At 43.5% G+C, this 22,201-nt stretch overlaps 1 protein-coding gene across 1 annotated transcript in view; it reads left to right on the top strand.

Moving 5' to 3' along the window:
• Window positions 1-1,576: 1,576 nt before the first annotated feature.
• The window catches only part of NR6A1 (nuclear receptor subfamily 6 group A member 1), a gene marked incomplete at its 5' end in the record, with an annotated part of 28,603 nt that continues 7,978 nt past the window's right edge, over window positions 1,577-22,201 (top strand). Inside the window, 5 exons of the mRNA XM_090276011.1 lie at window positions 1,577-1,823; window positions 10,266-10,321; window positions 14,274-14,428; window positions 15,732-15,956; window positions 17,244-17,498. Of these exons, the coding sequence (XP_090132137.1) occupies window positions 1,577-1,823; window positions 10,266-10,321; window positions 14,274-14,428; window positions 15,732-15,956; window positions 17,244-17,498 (938 nt within the window). The remainder of the gene's footprint in view (window positions 1,824-10,265; window positions 10,322-14,273; window positions 14,429-15,731; window positions 15,957-17,243; window positions 17,499-22,201) is intronic.

Genomic DNA, 22,201 nt, shown 5'->3' with positions numbered 1-22,201 from the left:
ATCTTCTTCAGTAAGTGGCTCTATTTTTCTTATTACATGGTTGGATACCTTCTGGACAGACCTCATAGTACCATGCCCCTCCTTTAACATTATCCTCAAATGCTTTTCAGGAATGTCATCACATTAAGTGTGGATCTGTTAGGATAATAATGATAATGAAAATAATAGCTATTATTTATTAACTATCTATTATAGCCCAAGCACTGTGCTAAGTACTTTGTCCATAGTATATAAGTACCATTATAATCCCCATTTTGCAGATTAGCAAAACTAGACCCAGAGAGAGGCGATGTAACTTATCACCCCGCTGATGAGTATCAGAACTGGAGTTCAAATAAGCGTCTCTAATTCTAAGGGCTGTGCTTCTGTCCCCACACATACATAGCCTCCCCTGTTATCGACCTCTGTATCTTCTAACTAATTTTGCTGTGAATCTAATACTTTTATAAAAAATAAAATATTTAAATACATATATCAGAAACACCTAGAGCAAAGTCTGGCATAGTACCTGTTTCTGTACAACTCGTGAACTAAGAATGGTTTTTATATTTTTTAATGCTTGGGGGGGGGTAATATTTTGTGAGATGTAAAAACCAAATGAAATTCAAATTTCAGTGTCTGTAAATAAAGTTTTATTAGAAAAGATCATTCTAAGGGCTGCGTACTTGATCATTATATCTTGCTTGTTACTCAACAGGGGCTCAAATCTCTGGTTTCCTTCCTTAGTCTCTGATGAAAACTTTTCCTGGAAGTTTCTTGCACCTCTTAGTAAGGTCTGACATCACAGTGTGCCAGGACGCTTTTTTGTCATATTCCTGTTCTTTGGCACTTACTTGGTCCTGAGTAAGTGGAATTGGAGAGAAGAGGAAGTGGAGAGCTATATTCCAGCCTGAATTTTCTCCTTGACCACCTTGTTTGTTGTTAGGCAGTGAGTTCCTTAACTGTGGGGATTATGGGGATTCGTTTCTGAATACACAGTACCTAGGGCACACCCTAGGCACAGAGGAGATGCTCTGTTAGAACATAGGTTCCCCCGGGACTTTAATTCACTGTGGTATGCATGCCTTAAAATAGTGCCCAGATTAGATGAGTTGCTCAGTACATGTCTGTTGGATGGAGGGATGGATGGATGGATGGCTTAGGTGGGCATGGTTAAAGCTTCTTGTTAACAATAACAGTGGTCATTTATTGGGAGTATCCCATGTGCTGGGCACTTATATACATCTTCAGTAATCCTTAACGCCCCTCTACAGGATAAAAGCGATGAGCAGTGGCAAGAAGAAGCCAAGGGAGAGGGAGAAGTAAGGATATCTGCCAGGTTTCTGCCTTGGATACTGGCCCAAGTGAAGATGAAATTCAGGGGGAAGAGTATGAGTTCTTTTTTTCTGATAGCCTGTATTTGTGGTATCTGCAGGTTAAAGCAGGGGTCTGTTTCTACGACAAGGGTTCCAGAGATGTCCCCTGTTTGCAGTTATACTGGAGATGGTGATGTTCTTGATCTGCCCAGAGCATGGTTGTTTGTTTTAGAATCGCAGGCTTAAAGCCGTTTTCCCACTGTATTCTAACTTGAATATGTTCAGTTTCTGTTCCAGATGATCGGACTGAACAACGAACCTGTCTCATCTGTGGGGACCGCGCCACAGGCTTGCACTATGGAATCATCTCCTGTGAGGGCTGCAAAGGATTTTTCAAGCGGAGCATTTGCAACAAGCGGGTATATCGGTGCAGCCGTGACAAGAACTGTGTCATGTCTCGGAAGCAGAGGAACAGGTGCCAGTACTGCCGCCTGCTCAAATGCCTCCAGATGGGGATGAACCGGAAGGGTGAGTGGTGTTTGTGGCTCTGCTACCCACCCTTCACCCATCACTTTACCTTTAGCGTCAGCTATTAAGCCTTGGAGTTACTTATTTCCCAAGCCTGCACTATAGGCCAGACCTTGTGCTGGGTACTCATAACCCAGAAATGCATCTGGCACAGTTCCTGCCTACAGGAACTTTCCAGACTACATGGGGAGGAGGGCTGGTGAGATGCTAAGGAATCTTTGCGGATAAATGCACGGGTTCCATGTGGCAGGACCCCACTGAACAGTCAGATCCTAACTGGGATTAACATACTCCACTGGGTCTTCTCTCTGGGCATGACGACCCGACGTAGCGATTTTATGTGAAAAGGCAAGAAGGCAGTAGGTCCTCTACATGTGATATCATTCTGTTTGCTAGAGTCACGGCATACTCAGAGGCTAGGCATGCTCAGGAATCTGCATCCAGGTTGGTGCAGAATTTCGGATTTATTGAGAAGCTTTCCAAGAGCTGTTAGCTCGACATAACATAAGTAAACAGATATTCTAAGAAGATTTATCCAGAGGGCAGCTTTGAAGGATGGATTGCGGTGGGGGAAGCACAAAAGCCACCTAGAAAGTTTTTAGAAGAATGCAAAGAAAGGTGTGAAGGACTTGAAGGAGGGAAAGTAATGACACAAGACGGGGAAATGTGGGAGAAACTCACCTGGTAGGAGCTGGGACGTACTGGCTGTTGGGCAGAACCAGAAGTTGAGGCTGAAGATTTGGATTAATAGTACTGACCCTACCAAGAAAAAAATAAGTCAGACTGAAAAAGCAAGGTGGGGCACAATGCTGGCCTTGGTAATGCTGAGCTGGTGGTACTCGAGACCGACACATACAGATGTCCGCCAAGGAAGCTGGATATTTAGTATCGGAACCGAGGTGAAAAGTCCTGCCTGCAAGTAGACGTGTGTAGCGCTGTTGGCATAGAGGGGGTATAGTTTAGTCAGTGGGTAGAAATCGCCCGAAGAGAACTGGGACACAGAAGAGAGGAGGGCCAGTGGCACAGCTGTCGGAGAGCCTTCATGGGTGGGGGAGTAGTGCTGTGTAGTTCAGGAGAAACAGTGGAGGCTCTGGGGGCAGAGGTTGGTGACAGCCTAGCTCTGTGACCTTAGGCACTTTGTTTTACATCTAATGCTCAATTATCTTACCTTTAAAATGGTGTGATACTACTTTCAGAGTTCTGTACAGCATTAAATGTGGCAATGTATAGAAAAGTGCCCATCAAGGTATTAGGAGGTCCCAGTAGGAGTGTGCAGGGGTCGGGGAGTTAGTCAGTTTTAGTAAACTGTTCAAATTGGTTTGTAGCATTAAAGAATGCAGGCATCCCGATATATTTTGGATTGGTTTTGTGTGTGTTTGGGATCAGAAGGTTTTTTGAAAAATCGTACATTATAGGAAAAAGTTAGAAATATAGAAAGTCATTGAGATAAATTTAGATCACTTATAATTTATTTATAATACTAATATTTATGAGCACTATGTGTACCAAAAACTCTTATGCACTCTCTCTTAATGCAAAACAACCCTGTCATTCACTGTTACCTCAGTTTACTGATGCAGCTTAGGGAGGTAAATGATTTACCCCAGTTGTTAGTTTAGTGGTGGTGTCCAAGTAAGAATGACCAGTTTATGTGAGCCAGAAAGAGGATACACCTGGAAGCCAGATCTCAACAGACAGAGACAGATGCTTCAGAGGGTAACAGCAGGTTCTTGTATGCATTTGAGATTAAGGAGGGAATGTAAGGAAGATTACAGCATAGTTAGGTTATGTGCTGTTTTGAGGGTGGTCATGTGGATTGGATTATGGGGTAGTTAAGATTATGTGCTCTCTTGAGGGAGGTTTATGGTATTTCAACGATGTGCTAATTTAGATGCACAGAAACAATGGACAGGGCTTGCTTGAGGCAAAGATAAGCCTTTTACTAAAGAAGTATCAGCCTAGGACGTGACTGCTCACCATGACCTGCCCAGTGAGGAATTTATGATCAGATCACCTTGTGAGGTCACTTTCCGTAGAATCCTTTTTTTCATCCATCCCAGCCACCAGTATCAGACATGAAATGCCTTTTTTTCTCTTTGCTTTATATATTTTTTCTTGTTCTATTACAGATGTCCCATTTCCCCCTGTTGCTCTCCCCTCTCCTGTTGTTCATGTTCATGGGTCATTTATACTAGTTCCTTTCAAATAGGAAATGTCTTCAGGGGAGAGGAATGAGGGGTGGGGGTTGGGGAGGGGATAACTGTAATAGAAAAACAATTTTTTAAAAAATAAAAGAAAAAGAAATGTCTTGAAGAGAAGAGTCTGTGGTCCTCTCCCCACCTTCACCTGCTTTTGGGTTGGTCTCTAGTTTTTTCATCTCCCTTTGTTGCCCACGCTGTGAAGCTTTTATGAAAGCTTATTGATGGGCTGCCCTCTTGACAACTCGATTGAATCATCCTGCGTATTCAGTTGGAGTGTGAGATTCTGAGCCTTCCAGCCAAACTCACCTGTTTTAGGGAAGAAGAAGCTTAACCTCTTAACCTTCCCAATCGCAGCAAGAAGAAGCTGCCCCTGGGAGGTAGGGGGTGGGGAGCTGCCTCCCAGCCCCGTCTGTGTGCAGGGCAGGCCTGCTTAGCTGCCTGGTGAAGGCTGCGTCTAAGAGAGAAACCCTGCCACCTCCTGGTTGGTGCTGGGAAAGTGGAATTAAAATTAAAGTTGCCATGGAATATTTTGGGGTGATAGAACTGTCCTGCATTGACCTATGATGTTCAACACACAATTTTATGCATTTGTTAAAACCTATAGAATTACACACCACAAATTTTAATGCATATAGTTTTGGGGTTTTTTTTTTTTTTAAATCTTACCCAAGGATATGTTTCTTGATTTGAGAGAGGAAAGAGACATTGATGTGAGAAAGAAACATCAGGCTGTTGCCTCCCATACACACCCTGACCAGGGATCGAACCTGCAACCTTTTGGTGTACAGGACGATACTCCAATCCATTGAGCCACTCAGCCAGGGTGATATATAGATTGTTTTTTCGTTTTTTTTAAAGCAACCTGTTTGTGGGGTGGGGGAAGATAGAATCAGACTGTGACAAACGAATCTGAAATATGAGTAAATAAATCACATAGTCACAGTAATGGGAATAGGCAGATAGGAGCTGCTGACCTTGAAAAAAACAGTGTTTTGACTATACACTGTAAGGCTGAAGAAAAAGAACTGTGTACAAACAAAGCACCCTAGTTTGTACATTTGTTTCTCTCAGGGCCATGGGTTTGGAAATTGTCACTACTTTCTCTGGATACTAGGGTCGAACAAACAGGTAAATGTATTGTAGATAATCGGAGTCAGGTTTCTCACGTCGGAGAAAGAAGTCATAAATCAGGAAAGGGGAAGGCTAGAATGAAACCGCTGGTGCCAGTTTAGAGTCAGAGGTATCAGTATGAGTCCCTGTTTAGATAGACTGATAAGAACATATGTTATAGGTGTATGTGTAGATGCATGGGTTGAGAAAAACAGGTAGGTAGGTAGGTAGATATTAGTCTGTCCAGAAAGTATCCATCCATGTAATATGAAAAATAGAGACATTTATTAAAGAAGATACAAGAAACAGTGTACACAGGACAGTGATGCCTCAGTCTCCTTCAAAGTAGGCACCTGGGGACCTCCCCAATTAAAAAGTCCTCAAAGGGAAACATTTTGCTGACATGGAAGAGGTGAAACAAAAAACGCAGAAGCACTAAAAGGCATCAAAACTGACGAGTTCAAAAACTGTTACGATCAGTGGGAAAAACGTCTCAATAGGTGGGAATTGCATCAAATGGGGAGTACTTTGAAGGTGACTGAAGTTTAAACGTGAGAATAGAATAAATATACAATTTTATATAGATAAATTCCAGGGTTTGGGGGGCCCCTTGTATATATATGCTTTTTTTTTCCATACATACATACCTATGATAAGGTTTAATTTATAAATTAGGGAAGTAAGAGGTTAGCAGTTATAACTACTAATAACACAGAGTAATTGTAACAATATGCTGTAACAGAAGTTGTGTGAGCGTGGTCTGTCTCTCCCTCATAACCGAGATAGCTAGTGAGTGGAGGGTGACTCATGGGGACGTGTGCAGAGCGGGTGCGCTGGACAAAGGGATGATTCATGCCTGAGGCAGGACAGCACGAAGTTTCATTACACTGCTCAGAACGGTGTGTAATTTAAACTTATGAATTGTTTATCTGGAAATTTCCATTTAATATTTTCTGACCACGGTCGACCACGGATAACTAAAACCACGGAAAGCAAAACCACAGGTACGGGGACTCCTATACTATTAAAGTCAGAGGCCAGAGGAAGCTAAACTGAGCCTCGTGGGGGAACTCATGTCAGTTAAGTAACTATGTGAAAAAAAATTAAATGTCCTTAACTTTCTTGTCTCATAACTTGCTCGTTAACTAATCTAAATTTCTAAAAAGGTTAAGGAAAGCTTCTTGGAGGACATCCACATTTGTAGAATGACGTTGTGGGACAGTGATCTTGTGACATCACCATGTCACTTTACCAGGATAAAAACGGAGCCCTGAGAAATCTCACAGAACAGAGTCTTGAAGGAATAGAAGTTCAGGCTCTTTACAGACTTAAAGAACTTTTTAAAAATGACCTCCCTCCACCCCCGGAACCCAACCCCGTTCCCCTTCTTTCCCTCCTTTCTTAGAGAGAAAAAAAGACATTCAAAGGGGGTTGCTTCTAACATAGCCACAGTACTGTTATCAAAACAGAAATTTTAACACGACGTAATACTATTATCCAATTAGCAGACCTTATTCAGATTTTACCCATTATCCCAATGTCCTTTATCGCAACTATTTTTTCTAATCCTGGAGCCAGTACATCACATGTAGTTTTTATCTTAATCTGAAGTGATTTCTCAGCCCTTTTTTGTCTTTAATAACATTGTCAGTTTTGAAGAAAACAAGCCATTTATTTTGTGGGATATCACTTAACTGAGTTTGTCAGTTTCTTCATAATATGAGATTCAGGTTATGCATTTCTGGCAAGAATGCCACAAAAGTGATCTTGTGTCCTTTCAGTAAATTACGTCAGGAGCACATTGTGTAAGTTTGTCCCATTATTCTTCATGTTAACATGATTCACTTGAATAAGGTGGTGTTGCCAGGTTTTTTCACCAGAAAGTTTCTTTCTGAGATGGGGCAACAACATGTATATAAAGCAGCGTAGCATGTTCGAAGACTAACAGGCCGTTCTCTGTAGATACAGTGTAACATTTGTGGCAAGAGATGAGGATGGGGAACCCCAGGGGGACCAGGTCACAAAGGGTTTTAACTGGAAAGCCAAGGAGCTTGGACATAGCCCACAGACCAAAGGGAGCCGGCAATGTGTTTTGAGCAGGACGTTGATGTGGTTAGCATGGTGTCTTACTCGTGTTTCCAGTGTCTGGGTTTGGGTGGTTGTCCAGGCCTCAGTGAGGAGTGGTCTAAGATACGCGTGTTCCAGAACAGAAAGTGTTATCTGTGCTGCTTCTGAGTAAATAGAAGAGTGTAACTGGTGCCACTCCATTCAGCGTAAACAAGAGGTGCTGCAGAACGGTTCCTGTGATCTGGTACCCAAAAGCTCTTCGTTTGTTTGTTTCCTTTTCATTAGTTCACTACCAGAAAGCCTCTCAGCCCTGCTGAAATACTTGCTCCTAGCCGAGCGTAGCACCACGGAACAAAGCGCAGCTTTAGAATGGGAAGACCCAAACTGAAATCCCAGCTCTGTCAGCCCTTTCCTGAGTATTCTTGAACAATCCCTTTACTTCTCTCAGCTTCATTTTCTTCACCTCTAAACTGCATAGAATAATAATAATGTACACCTTCCAAAGGTGTTTTGAGGATCAAATGCGATAACATGTGAGTACATTATAGGCTTCATAGTGTGACCCAACTTTCTGTTTTAACAGAGGCACTATGGTACATATTTTTTTCCATACTTCAGGCAGTTTCATGCCATCCAGACATATTTTATCATCTGACTAAACCAGGACTACTTACTTTAAGAAAAAATCCATTTTTAAAAATAGTTAATTTTCTTCTTTTAAGCTTTTAGTTATTTTTAGAGCGAGGGGGAATGGAGGGAGACAGAATGAGAGAATATTGATGGGAGAGAGGAACATTGGTCAGTCAATTGCCTCTCATACTCCGGCTGGGCACCAAACTGCCCACCCAGGCATGTGCCCCGACCATGAATCAAACCGGCAGCCTTTTGAGCCACTCCAGTCAACACAAAGTTAATTGTCAAAGGAATTTTTTATCATCTTTGGTAATTAAGAAACAGTGTTTTAAAATGCATGTTAAGATAAATATATAATTAAGGGTTTATCTATGCACCACCTAAAATTATGCCTCTCCCGTGGGATGCACACACTACAGGAAATACTAATGATGGCAAGAAAGCTGGCCTTAGTCTGATAGTCTGGATTCCAACCCTGAGCTTGCCACTTAGTTTTTGACCTTAAGCAAAATAGTTCGTTCATTTCTCTGAGCCTTAGACTCATCTGTTCAGTGGGAGTGATACTAATACTTGCCTAATGGGTTTATGAATGGGGTTGAGGGACAACATGAGCTTTTACATAATCAGAATACGAAATTGCCAAGACATAAACCTTTAAGGTTTATGGCCCCTTAAACAAAGAGGAAAGCATGTTGAGTTCCCTCACCATCTCCAAGACAGTGAGAGTGAGATTTCAAGTGAAATATATTTGGTGTTTTATATGCCAGTGATCTCTGTTCTATACCTGAGACCTCTAATTCTGAAGTGTGTAATCTAAGGATATTAAGAACGATGTCTGCTTTAAGGAAAATGAACTGCCTGTCAGCCTTTTAGTTATCACGGGAGTTGCATGTTGTACATGGAGCCCTCACCTTTTCAGGCAACCAGCACTGCCCCGAGGACTTTCTGTATCCTTCGTGGTAGGTTTTTTTCTAGTAGGTATATTATAGCAAAGCTTGCTCTCGTAGGGTGCATTAGTCTGTCATCTTACTCCCTCCAAACCGCCCTCCACGGTGGTCATCACGGATTTTTTTAAATGCCAGCCTGACCTACCCTCTCCTGCGTTCCATCTTATCCCCAGGCTCCTCTGCTCAAGTCCGCACTCTCAGCCTCATAGTCAAGGCCCCAGTTGATCTCTCCAGCCTCATCTCTCATTACTCTGCTCTACACACACGCGCATACACACATGCACACACGCACTTCAGCCAGATAGAGCAATTTGGAAGTTCCCAGAAACAGCGTTCCATGTTTACGTCCAACTTGGAGCTTTGCCGTGCCCTGTCCTCTCAGCCTGGAGCGCCCTTTTCCTGTCTGCATAAATCCTGTCCATCCATGAAGGTTCAGCTCAGATGCTGTCTTTTCTAGAAAGCTTTGCCAGAAACCAGAGCCTTTCCCTTTTTCCTTAAATCGTTGTTTTATTTACAGTTGTCACAATTTTCTCCTGTTGCTCACCAGAGCCTTTCTGTAATTGCAGATCAGGGGTTTCTTTTCTGTTCCCCATATTAAGTGCTCCATAAACAATGAAAGAAATAGTATTAGTGATTGTGATTCTTAATTAGGCTGGTACTATTTAAATCATTGTTTTAGATTTTGTTTATTTACTTTTAGAGAGAGGGGAAGGGAGGGAGAAAGGGAGAGAAACATTCAAGTGTGAGAGAAACATCCATCGGTTGCCTCTTGCACTCCCCCAACTGGGGACCTGGCCCACAATGCAGGCATGTGCCCTGACTGGGAATTGAACCGGCAACAGTTCAGTTTGCAGGCCGGCGCTCAATCCTCTGAGCCACATCAACCAGGGTGAGGCTGGTACTATTGAAAGGATGCTTTTTACAGTTAAAGAATGCTAAATAACTTCTTCCTTTCATTGAATCAACTGAGTGGAAAATCAATGGTAAGGGAACTCCACCGCCTGCCTTTGTAAGGAGCAACGAGTGAAGTCAATATTCTGATTAATTAAAAACAAACAGACAAAAAGCCCTGTTCTCCTCATTCTACAAATTAGACTCAAACTTAGACTGGAAATGAAAAATATGGAACAATGAGTATATTCTTTCTATTCCTCTCCTTCAATTTACCAGTCTTTAGATGCATTATCCTGATGGGATATTTGTAACTTGGGACTATTAATAATGCTGTCACATAGGGTGAGCATGTTGACTGTATGCAGTGTGTGTAGTGTGTATGTACCCAGTACCTTAGAGGCCCCAAAGCGTCTGCTGTCTATGAGGTAGCCTGGGATAACGGAAAGAGTATGTGCTTTGAAGCCAAAAAGCTCTGTTTTAATCTTGGCTTCACACACTTCTACCTTGTGCTTTTGGCCAAAAAAGTTCTCTTTTTGTGCCTAGACTTGTGTGGGCATGCTTCTGACTCTCTTGCTTATGTTTCCTTCCAGCAATCAGAGAAGATGGCATGCCTGGAGGCCGGAATAAGAGCATCGGGCCAGTCCAGGTGAGTTCTTGGCCTCACTCTTTGTGATCCATCCTGGAAGCTCACAGTTCCAGATGCTCCTGTAGCTGCTCACCTTGATTCTCTCTTCTGCTACTGGGGTTGCTGGGTCATGTGGTAGTTCTGGTTTTAATTTTTTTGAGAAGCCTCCATACTGTTTTTCATAGCGGCCATACCATTTTACGTTCCCACCAGCAGTGCTCAAGGGTCCCCATTTTCCACATCCTCGCCAGCATTTCTTTTCTGCTTTTTTCCCCCCTCTGATAATGGCTATCGTAATAGGTGTACAGTGATATCTCATTGTGGTTTTGATTTTCATTTCTGTGATAATTAGTCATGTTGAACATCTTTGTATATCTGTTGACTGTTTATATGTCTTCTTTGGAGAAGTGTCTTTTCAAGTCACTGACTTTTTTTTTTAATCCTCACACAAGGATATGTTTATTGGTTTTAGAGAGGGGGAAGGGAGAGATACACCAATGTGAGAGAGACATTGATTGGTTGCCTCTCGTATATGTCCTGTTGAACCCATAACCTGTTGTACGGATGATGCTCCAACCAGCTAAGCCAGGGATTGACCATTTTTAAATCAAGTTATTTATTTTTTTGTTACTGAGTTTCAGGATTCCCTAGATATCTTGGATATTACCCCTTGCAAATATTTTCTCTCATTCTGTAGGTTGATTGTTCATTTTGTTGATTGTTTCTTTTTGCTTTGCTGAAGTATATTAGTTTGATGTGATCCTGTTTGTCTGTTTTTGCTCTCTTGTTTGCACTTCTGGTGTAATACTCAAGAAATCATTGCCAAAGCCAATGTCAGGAAGCTTTTTCTTTGTGGTGTTTTTAGGAGTTTTGTATTTTCGTGTCTTACATTCTGACACCACTTGTTTAAGAGACTATTCTTTCCTCATTGGGTAGGTTTGGCATCTTTGTCAAAGGTCTTTTGACCATATATGCGGGGGGGTTGGGGGGGGCCCTTTGTTCTGTTCCCTTGTTCTATATGTCTGTCCATATGCCAGTACCATACTGTTTGATTACTGTAGCTTTGCCGTGTATTTTGAAATGAGGAACTATAAGGCCTCTAGCGACGTTTTTTTCTCAGGATTATTTTGGCTGGGGTTCTTTGTAATCCCATAAGAATTTTAAGATTGATTTTTCTATTTCTGCAAAAATACCGTTGGGATTTTGATAGGGATTACATTGACTCTGTAGATCACTTTGGGTAGCATGAGCATTTTAACAATAATAAGTCTTCCAGTCTGTGAACACAGGATGTGTTTTCATTTACTTACGTTTTTCATTTCTTTCAGCCAGGTTTAATTTCCTTCAACCGTGTGCAGGCCTTTCACCTCCTTGGTTAGGTTCATTCCTAAGTATTTTATTCTTTTGATATAATTGTTAATGAGATTGTTTTCTTAATTTCCTTCTTGGATAATACATCATTGTAAAAATGCAGCTGATTTTTGTTTGTTGATTTTGTATCCTGCAACTTTGCTGAATTCTTTTATTAATTCTAACAGTTTCTTGATAGAAGCTTTAGGATTTTCTACCTATAAGATAATGTCATCTGTGAACAGAGATAACTTACCTCTTCCTTTCTGATTTAGATGTCTTTTATTTCTTTTTCTTGCCTAGTTGCCCTGCTAGGATTTCCAGTACTATGTTGAACAGAAGTGTTAAGAGTGGGCATCCTTGTCTTGATTCTGATCTTAAAGGAAAAGCTTTTAGTTTTTCACCTCCATTGAGCATGATGTTAACTGTGGGAAAGTGCCTTGTGTGGCTCTCCTTACATCTCCTGACTGCAGAATTGAGGGAGCTGCTGTTCGGAGAAACCTATTTTATCTGTCATTGCGTTTGACGTACTGATACAAGGAACATAGTTTTCCTTTTAGTCTTTTACTGTTTCTAGGGTGTGTTAGATAGCTGTGACTGCCAAGTTCTTAATGTGTTTAAGCATAATTAAAAATAAGAGGGGAAAGAATTTTCCTTTATTGAGCACCTGTTGTACACCTGTCCTTTATAACGTACACTGACCGCCCAAGTCTTATCTGACTCAAACCTGCATACTGCTTTGCTCCAGCACCCTGTGAGGGAACCCTGCATATGAGGAGGGTGGTGTTATCTCCACTGTCGCCTACAGATAAGGGAGCTGAGGCTTAGAGAGCTTGAGTGACTTGCCCAATAGGAGAAGCCCAGCTAGGAATTTGCAAATGCGATTTGAACGCAGCTTTAAGCAACTAACATGTTCCATCACTTGTTCATTGCATCAGTGAGTTCCCAGTGTCCCTTGGCATCAACAGGAGAGACAGGTGCAGTCTGACTTTGCCTCCCAGCAGGAATAAGCTGATGTTACCAGACTGGCCCTCTTCATCCAGCTCAAGTTATTCCAGGCCCCCAAGCTCTGGTCTTGCTCTCCCCTCCATTGCTGAGGCTGCTTCAGTCAGGGCCTCAGTAGGTATCTTGAAGTTTGATTGCATCGTTTGTCTCGACAGGCCTTAAATGTGCAGACAGTGATTTCGGTGTTCCAAGGACCCCCTAAGAGAAAAAGATCTTTGATTTATTTATTGCTACATGTGACTGAATAAAGAAAGACAGACCCCCTCCAATTCAATACGTAATCCAATCTATTTAAGACCAGTCACTCAGCTTGTACCCCAGTTAAATGTTCCTTGTTTTCCCTCCAATTCCTGTGTGCTGGCTGGCTTTCAGTTCTGAATGCCTCCTGTATTTGTGATCAGAACAGCTCAAGGTTTCCTCACAGGCTCCTGGAGCAAAGAATTATGCAGGTTTGAGTTAGACAGACTTGGGAAACAGTGTCCTCTCATTCTTTTCATAGGAACGAGAAATAAAAATTCATCTGGCCCTTCCTCCTTAGCATTGACTCTCATTCTGTGTACTGAGTTTAGCCAGTTAGGGTTAGATGTATTGCAGACATATTTATTTACTCCCTATATGGCATAGTAGCTGGGGCAGTGGACTGAATACTTGAATCCTTTGGTCTCTTCCTCAAACTCTTGCCCAGACTTGGGCATACAATGTTATCTTGGGCAAATCAGTTCATTTGTCTGAGGTTTCTTAACTTAGAAAACCCGTGTAAAGGTTTGTGGTCAATAATAAGTGAGCATTTGTTCATTTATCCAACATGCATTTATCGAGTATTTACTTTTCTAAAACTCTTTTCATGGCCTTAGGTCATATAGAGGCTATTTTTATGATTCATTACCATAACTGCTATAAAAATAACACTAATGATGAGTACATTATTGGCAGCTTTACATAATCACTGCTCTGTGCTAGGCCCTTTCCTCAACATGTGATAATGCATTAACTAATTTAATCCTCACACCAGTTCTATGAGATAGATACTGTTATTCTCTCCACCATACATATGCAGGAATTTAGGTTCCAGTTGTTAAATGACTTGCCCAAGATTGTACAACTAGAAAGTGGCAGAAGTTGGATTAGAACAAAGTGGTCTGATGCTAAAAGTTTTTTAACCATTAATGCTATTCTTCCTCTCTCTCAGAATGCACGAAATAGATTGGATAGAAGAAGGACCTAAAATTTTGTCTAGGTAGTGATAGAAGGTTTCACAAAGAAAGAGACATTTGAATTGGATATTAAAGGGCAAGTAATAGTTATTGAGGACGGATGTTTCAGGGGTAGGAGAGAATAGACTCAAGTGCAAGGAGGAGTGTTGAAGAACCTAGAGGCTTTATGGCTTGCGAGGGGTCAGTGGGCAAGAGGAAGGCCATAGTGAGCCATGGTGCTGGGGAGGCAGGCAACCAAGCTGTCCTAACTTCGCGAGAGACCTGGAGTGTGGGGTAGAGAGATATTTGGGTTTCTCTTTAGAGCGTTTGGGAATCCCCATGAAGTTTAAATAAGTTCTTAGTCCTAAAAACAGAACAGAGGGTATCCTGAGCACCCAGTCTAACATGTATCAATTCCTTGTCAGATATCAGAGGAAGAGATTGAAAGGATCATGTCTGGTCAGGAATTTGAAGAAGAGGCCAATCACTGGAGCAACCATGGTGACAGCGACCACAGTTCCCCTGGGAACAGGGCTTCCGAGAGCAACCAGCCCTCACCAGGCTCCACTCTGTCCTCCAGGTGAGCTTCAAGGCAAGCCCAGCACCATCTAGGGATCACTCAAGAGAGTGGACCCCCAAGGAACTTTCTGGGCTGGGTGTTCCTGCTCGTCTGTCTCAGCCATTGTACTCTTGCTCCCTCAGTCTTTGGGGTAGGGTTCAGGATGATGCAAAGCAGCATTTCACACAGCCCATTTTTGCTAAAGACCTTGAAAATCTCAGGTCTCTTCTGCAGACTGATAAAGTGCTATAGCTATTTTCTCTCATTTACTTTATCACTGAAAGAAAACAAGCCACACAGACACTGCTAAATTGTTATAATTTCTCTGCCTTAGCAAGAGTTAAGATTTTTTCTTTATAAATTTTAAGGAACAGGGAAGACTTATTAACCTAGTTAAAAATGCTGCTATCATGAAATACCAGTTCAAAGACTCTTGGTTCAAGAATGGTACCTTAGTTGTTAGGTGTGAAATAAAGCCATCAGCTACTTGGGAATGGGTTCTTTCCCCAGAAATCTTTCTTACAGAAGAGAGATCAACAAACTGTCTATAAAGGCCAGATAGTAAATATTTTAGGCTTTGTAGGTCTATGGTCTAGGGCTCAACTACTCAACTGCGCCATCATAATGCAAAAATAGCCAGAGACAGTATGTCAGTGAATGAGTGACTGTGTTCCAGTAAGACTTAACTCTCCAAAACAGACCAGGGAACACAGTTGCTGGTCCCTGTTACAGGAGGTGCATCTAGGTAAAACTACAGGATTTTTAAAAATTTGTTGAGAGTGGCTAAGTTTCTCTAAAACAGGGAAGACTAAGAATCTGCTGTACTCTTTGTATTTCATTATAACCTTTACCACTCAGTCGTTCCTTAGTTTGTTTTCCTTTGGGTGTTTAGGAAGTTGTTGCCACATGCCAGTTTTTTTTCCTAAGTATTAGATTTGTTTTGTGGCCTGGCAAGGCATTTAGCCTTTCTGTGTCTTAGTTTTCTTAGCAGTAAAAAAATGAAACACCCACCTTTTGTCATCATACTCTATGCATATCCATTAAAAACTCCCCAAATGTGGCACCTGTATGAAGAATTCATTTAGCCAATATTTAATCAGTATCTACTCTGCCAGGCCTTGGGTGTCCACTGGTAAACCATACATACACACACTCGCAGAGTCCCTGTCTGATGGGAGAGGCGCATGTACCCATTCATTATGTCCCTGGCTTGGAAGACAGACTGCATGGCCAAAGAACGCCGGAACCTCCTTCTGGCTCATTCCTTTGAGTAGGCAGTAGACCTGCCAGATTCTACTTGACGTGAGACTTTTCTCTCTAGTAGGTCCGTGGAACTAAATGGATTCATGGCGTTCAGGGAGCAGTACATGGGGATGTCTGTGCCTCCACACTATCAATACATACCGCACCTTTTTAGCTATTCTGCCCACTCGCCACTTCTGCCCCCGCAAGCTCGCAGCCTGGATCCCCAGTCGTACAGTCTGATTCACCAGCTGCTGTCAGCGGAAGACCTAGAGCCACTGGGCACGCCCATGCTGATCGAGGATGGGTGAGTGAGCCCTGCCCTGTTTAGCCCTTGCAGCTTCAAAACGCTCCCTGCCCACATCCACGTTCACCCCTGGCTGGTTTATCACGGGGGTCGTGAGTGATGACTCAGCGTCAGAGGGTAAGCCTGTGCTTCTCTTTGAAGTCAGCGGTCCCTTATTTTACTCCTGTGCATCTTTTCTCATGGAGGTTGGGCTGTTTGTCAGTCCCTGTGGAATTAGGAGAAAGGGCTTTTGTTTCTGCTTGGGCCTAGGTAAGCCAAGCCCTGGGATGGGTCTGAGCCCTTCTGAGCCAGAGATGAGCAATAACTCTAGGGATAATCATACATCAAGTATAGGCTTCTTAACAAGACAGTACCTGGTTGTGGCTTGTCTGCGTCCCTCCTCAACATACCCATGGTAGCCTGGTGCCATGTGTGCTTTGTGCAGGCCTGAGTGGATGGAGGGAATACTCTTTCAGTCCTCTCTTGGCTTGACCTAAGTAGGTAATAGTTCAGCCTTTACATCTACACATTGCTGCACCCATTACTCCTGTGGTCTGGAGCATGTGCTGTTTGTGTATTTCCAAATGTAGACCCCCCTCCAAAAGGTGTCCTGAGATTTCTTAAGCTAGTCTCTAATTTCAAAGAGGAAATTCAAATATCTACGTACAAGATGGCCACACAACAGCTTTATAAATCTGGACACAGGGTTGCCGGGAAGAGTCATGCCAAGGGGCCTTGAGATCCAGCTTGGAGATGAGGAATGCCCTGCCCTCTCAGTCTTGCAATAGCTTAGGAGAGCTGAGCAAGTCCTAGTTCCTGAGCTCACACCACCAGGGGGCGCCATGAGAGCAAGAACGGCTTTGGAATTTGTTCTGTTCTTTTTCAGCCATTTGGCCCCAGGCTCATTTCTCTGCCGGTTTCTGTATTTGGTGGGCACCAGATCCCCCTAATGGAGCCCTCATTGCCAAAACTAGCGCAGGAGTGACTGGGAATTTTCTCTTAACACATGAAGCATTTAGAGGACTCCAACATTAAAAGCCACACTCCCTGATACCTGCACACGTTTCTAAGCCTCCCTTTCTCTTCAGCAACCTTGTCTCACCAAACCTGCCTCTCCAGCCCCAAGTTTGCTGCTAGCTCCAGTCCCACACCTTGATCAGACTGAATTGAATGGAGCTGGAGAGCACAGTGACAGGCAAGGAGCTCACTGCCAGAGACCCTTTGTGCCCTTAGGAGCTTCCTCTCCCTGTGCTCTCATCCTGACCCTCTGGCCACTGGAAGTGACTTTCCCCTGTCTCTAACCCCTAGATATGCTGTGACCCAGGCAGAGCTGTTTGCCCTGCTTTGCCGCCTGGCTGACGAGCTGCTCTTTAGGCAGATTGCCTGGATCAAGAAACTGCCTTTCTTCTGCGAGCTCTCAATCAAGGATTACACGTGCCTCCTGAGCTCTACATGGCAGGAATTGATTCTGCTGTCCTCCCTCACCGTTTACAGCAAGCAGATCTTTGGGGAGCTGGCTGATGTCACTGCCAAGTATTCCCCCTCTGATGAAGAACTACACAGGTGAGGACTGCTGGCTGATGAGGCGTTCCCAGGCAACCAGACCATTGTCATCCCTGCAAGGCCGCAGGGTTGCCTGGCACTCCTCAGGATGGGCATTAAAGCCCTGCTCTGCCACTGACTAGCTTTATGACCTTGGTCAAGTCTCTGATCCTCGGGTTCTGAATTTATAAAATGGCATGATCACAATACAAATAACAAATAGGATAATAACCACCTCCCCAACAAGGTAGTTGTGAGAAATAAATGCTATTGTACAGCAAAGCTTAGCAGAGTGCTGAGCTTTTTATCACATCTGGATTACTGACATAAGATAATGTATCTGGGAAAAACAAAAATCTAAACTTAGCTTATAAAGTGAGGGCCTCCGAGATACAGTTTTACAATCTGAGAACGAGATCTAGGACTCACTGTAGTGTACCTACTATGTGTCAGGCACTGGACTTGGATTTTATGACTGTCTTACTTGTTTGTCATAGCCTCCGGCATTATAGGTACGGTTCTGCCTGTATTATAGATGAGAAAACTAAAATTCAGAGAGAGATCTGCCCTTGACAGTTTTTGGGTTTGAAACCAGAGCCTGGATTTGAACCTATGCCTGCCCGACTGCAAAGCTTAGGCTCTTGTACTGCATCTGAGATGCACTGAGAGCGTGGGACTAGGAGGCTGTTGTTTCTCTCAATGATTTCTAGCATAAAGTCTCATTCCAGCTGGCCAGGATCCTTCTAACCTCCCTACATGTAGGGCAAGTCTTTTACTCACTCACTTTGGAGACCTGGATCACATGGTGACACTCAAAAGCAGGAAAGGTGTCTGTTGATACAACGTTTCTGGCTTATTAATTTAGCCATGTGAAAAATAAAGCTTAACTCAGCATTTAAATAGATACTTAAATAATTCACCTTTATTGGACAGTATAAAATGATGGATTCCAAAGCACCAAAAAAAGATGATGCCCCCAGCAATGAAAGCTAGAGCGGGCAAGGTCCCAGCCCCCACACTTTTCTACACAGGACTGGGGTGTGTCTCCCTCTGGCACCCAATCACATGGCATAAAGACAAGCCAGGACTTAGACTGGAAGCAAAGCTCCAGGATCTCAAGGGCCCTGTGCACAGCTGAGGGAGGGAGGAGTCTGGGTGTTGACTCTTTCCCCTGGTTTTCTAATATTTCCTTTTTATTGATGCCTCCTGGCTTCAGGGTGATCTTTAAATGACAGAGTTCTGAACCCAGCTGACACTTTGTCCTATAAACAGAGCTATCTGATTTTACAAATGACCTAACCCCTTGTCTTGAGTCTCTTAATTCATTGTTTCCATCAAATTCCTATCTCCTGCTCTGTAACTCTGGGCTGACTGAGTGTTTGGATAGCAGTTAGCAGGCTGTAATATTGTCACGATTTGCAGAGCTGGCCCAGTGATCCCGGCCCTGTTTGTCTGGAATCCACCAGTGCATCCCAGGACTACCTACAAAGTTAGCCTGTGGGTTTCTCACCCTCTGGAGTGGTAGGTTTTCCTAGGCCTTCTGCAGGTAGGCTGGGATCCTGGCCATGGAACACTCTCTGAAGCTTTGCGCTTCGTAAGGCATTCCGTCCACTGTATTCAATTCCTCATACCCCAAGAGCAAGGCAGGGGCCAGTAACAGCTGAGTTAGTGAGGAGATTTTTATTTCCTAGGAAGGTTCCTTATCAAGGAGAATCTAGAGCTGCATTGTTCAATATGTAGCCTTTAGTCTCAGATGGCTTTTTAAATTTAATTAAAATTAAAATTTCAATTCTTCATTTGCAGTAGCCACATTTTATGTGCATAGTAGCCACACATAGCTAATGGCTACTGTGCTGGGCAGTGCAGACAGAGACTGTTCCCATCCTCATAGAAAGCTCTGTTGGACAGTGCTGACTCACACACCTGTCGCTTCTGAGTTCTCAAGTGGGTTCAAGGATAAGAAATAGATTTGTTGTTAGGACTCTTAATTATGGAAGCCTTCAATGGAAAAATGCAAGTTAACTTCCAGCCAAGATGGAGGCCTAGACTAACATGCTCCGTCTCCCTCCACACCTAAGAAGGAATACATCTGCAAAACCAGAAATAACCAGAAGTTCCAGAAAACAAACCTACATGGAAATCCAACTTATGAAGTTATAAAGAAGTGGTGCTTATCCGGATGGGTAGTAGGGGCGAAGCCGGGGCAGAGAGGTCAAGCTGTGCTGGTGGTGGCAGCTGCAGTGATGGCGGTGGGGTGGTGGTAAACACAGACACCTGTATTTAAGGGGAGGCGAGAAACACCTGGGGAGCACCTCAGGCTGCAGACCAGACCTGTCAGCTCGCGATTCCAACACCGGAGAAGGCAGACACCCCCCCCCTCCCCCACATTGCCTCAGACTGTGAAGGCCGGAGGGGATGGGAATGGAGGAAGAAGCTCCCGGTCTCTCAGTGGAGAGTAAACAGCAAGAATACATCTTAGACCCCAGCCCCCACACAAACGCCACCGCATGGTGAGAAGGGTCGCCCCATAGTGATGAGTGCATGGGGCTCCGCCCCCTGTAGCATAGGAGGTGTGACAGCCCTGCCCAGGAAGCAAAGGTAAACAGAAAACTGTCAGGATGGCACTGATTATGATAGAGATCCTGGTGACGCAGCTGACCAGCCAGCAAATATCTGATCTAACGGCTCAGCAGATAGGAAATCTTTCTGAGTCACAGTTCAGAGCTTTGCTTATAAGACAGCTTACAGACCTAACAGCAGATCTTAAACTTTAAGATGGGGAAGGAATGAAGGCTAGTCCTGCTAAAACGAGCAAAATCACATATGAAACAAGTGATGAGGGAAAGAAAACCAGGGATCAAATAAACAAATCGGCACATAGGGAAGGAACAAACAGTCAACCAGTGCAGAAAGGGGAAACAAAAAGTGAGGAAAATGAGGAGAGGCTCAGAAACTTATTGGACAGCTATAAGTGGGCCAACATCCGAATCATAGGGTTGCCAGAAGGTGAAGAAGAAGAACTAGAAATTGAAAAATTCTGTGAAAAAATAATAAAACAGAACTTCCCTAACTTGGGGAAGGAAATAGACTTACAGGTCCAGGAAGCACAGAGAGTTCCAGAAAAACTGGACCCAGGGAGAACCACACCAAGACACATTAGAATCAAAATGTCAAAAATTAAGGATAAAGAGAGAATCTTAAAAGCAGCAAGAAAGAAGAAGAGAAGTACGTACAAAGGGGTCCCAATTAGACTATCAGCTGATTTCTCAAAAGAAACTGCTGGCAAGAAGGGACTGGCAAGAAATATTCAAAGTAATGAAAAACAAAAACCTACAACCATGATTACTCTATCCAGCAAAGCTGCCATTCAGAATAGAAGGGCAGAGAAAGTGCTTCCAGGAACAAGTAAAACTGAAGGAGTTCATCAGATCCAAATCACTGTCACATGAAATGTTAAAGGGACTTGCCTAGGAGAAAGAGGATCAAAACTATGAACATTAAAATGAAAACTGCATCCCAACAACAGAAGCTAGGGAATCGAAACCAAGACAAACTAGGCAATGAGAGTGGGGAAAAGAATTGTAGGTACGGGGAACATATTGGGGGGAGGTCAGTGGGAAGGGGTGAGGGGGGAAGGGAGGGAGATGGTGCAGGAATTAAGAAGCATAATAGGAGGGAGTGGAGTAGATAGGAAGATGTTGAGAAGAACTATATGCACAACCAATGGGCATGGACTAAGGGGAGAGGGCAGCTGGAGGGAGAAGGGGTCACTGGGTGGAGGGGAACAAAGGGGAAAGAAATTGGGACAACTGTAAGCATAATCAATAAAGCATATATTTTTTAAAAACTTAAAAGAAAAATGCAAGTCAAACTTAACGTGTTCTGATTCCATGCCCATTTCCTGAGCACTTACTATGTGTTGTGGGGTGGGTGCTGGGATTACAGATGATGCATACATGGTTTCTTTCTCTGAGCGGAGAGCCCCGATTCTTGGGTTAGGGGTTGGGAGGCATGCAGAAGTAGATACAGTTTACAGTCTAGTGTGATTGAGGAGCATGTGAGGGACTTGAAGCACAGACTGGGGAGTGTGTGCCTCTGTCTGCTTTATCACGGAATGCTCGCCAGAAGAAGAGACATTTGAGCTGCATCTTGAGGTGGGATTTTTCTTGGTTGATTATAGGATAGGAGGAAGGCATGAGAGTAACACCAAGTCTTAGAAGGTAGAGATCCTGGATGGTCGCTTTGTGCGGAGAACCAAAAGCAGCCCTGTGGATTAGAGTATAGAGAGAATGTGTCTGAGACACAGAAAAGTTGGGGGAGAAGTGACTGGAGAGAAAGGTACAGAGAACACAGGCCATGAAGGCACTCAAATACCAGTCCAAAGGATTTGGATTTTATTGTGTAGATAGTTAGTATTAAGTCACAGGACACTTAAATGGAGCGACTCCGTGGTCAGGTTGCACTTCAGGAAGATCCCTGTGGCTGTAAAGTTCAGGCTAGATCGGCACGGACAAGGCCAGAGGATGGTGGCCCATCGGAGGCTGCTCCGTAGTCCGGGTGGAAGAACACGAGGCCTGGACAGGCAGCGATGACTGGAAACAGAGAGGGCAGCACAGAGTTGGGAGACGGCAAGGAGGTAGAGCGAGCAAGTTAGGTGCTGCCAGGCAGGTGGGCGCCAGTCTCTTAGCCAAGGTAATGGAGCCTGGGAAGAACGGGCTGAGAGA

This window comes from Furipterus horrens, unplaced genomic scaffold (genome assembly GCF_987537825.1).
Source record: "Furipterus horrens unplaced genomic scaffold, mFurHor1.1.pri manual_scaffold_4, whole genome shotgun sequence".
NCBI classification, from domain to species: Eukaryota; Metazoa; Chordata; class Mammalia; order Chiroptera; family Furipteridae; genus Furipterus; species Furipterus horrens.
The sequence above is the reverse complement of the archived record's forward strand: the minus strand, read 5'-3'. Positions and strand labels throughout refer to the sequence as shown.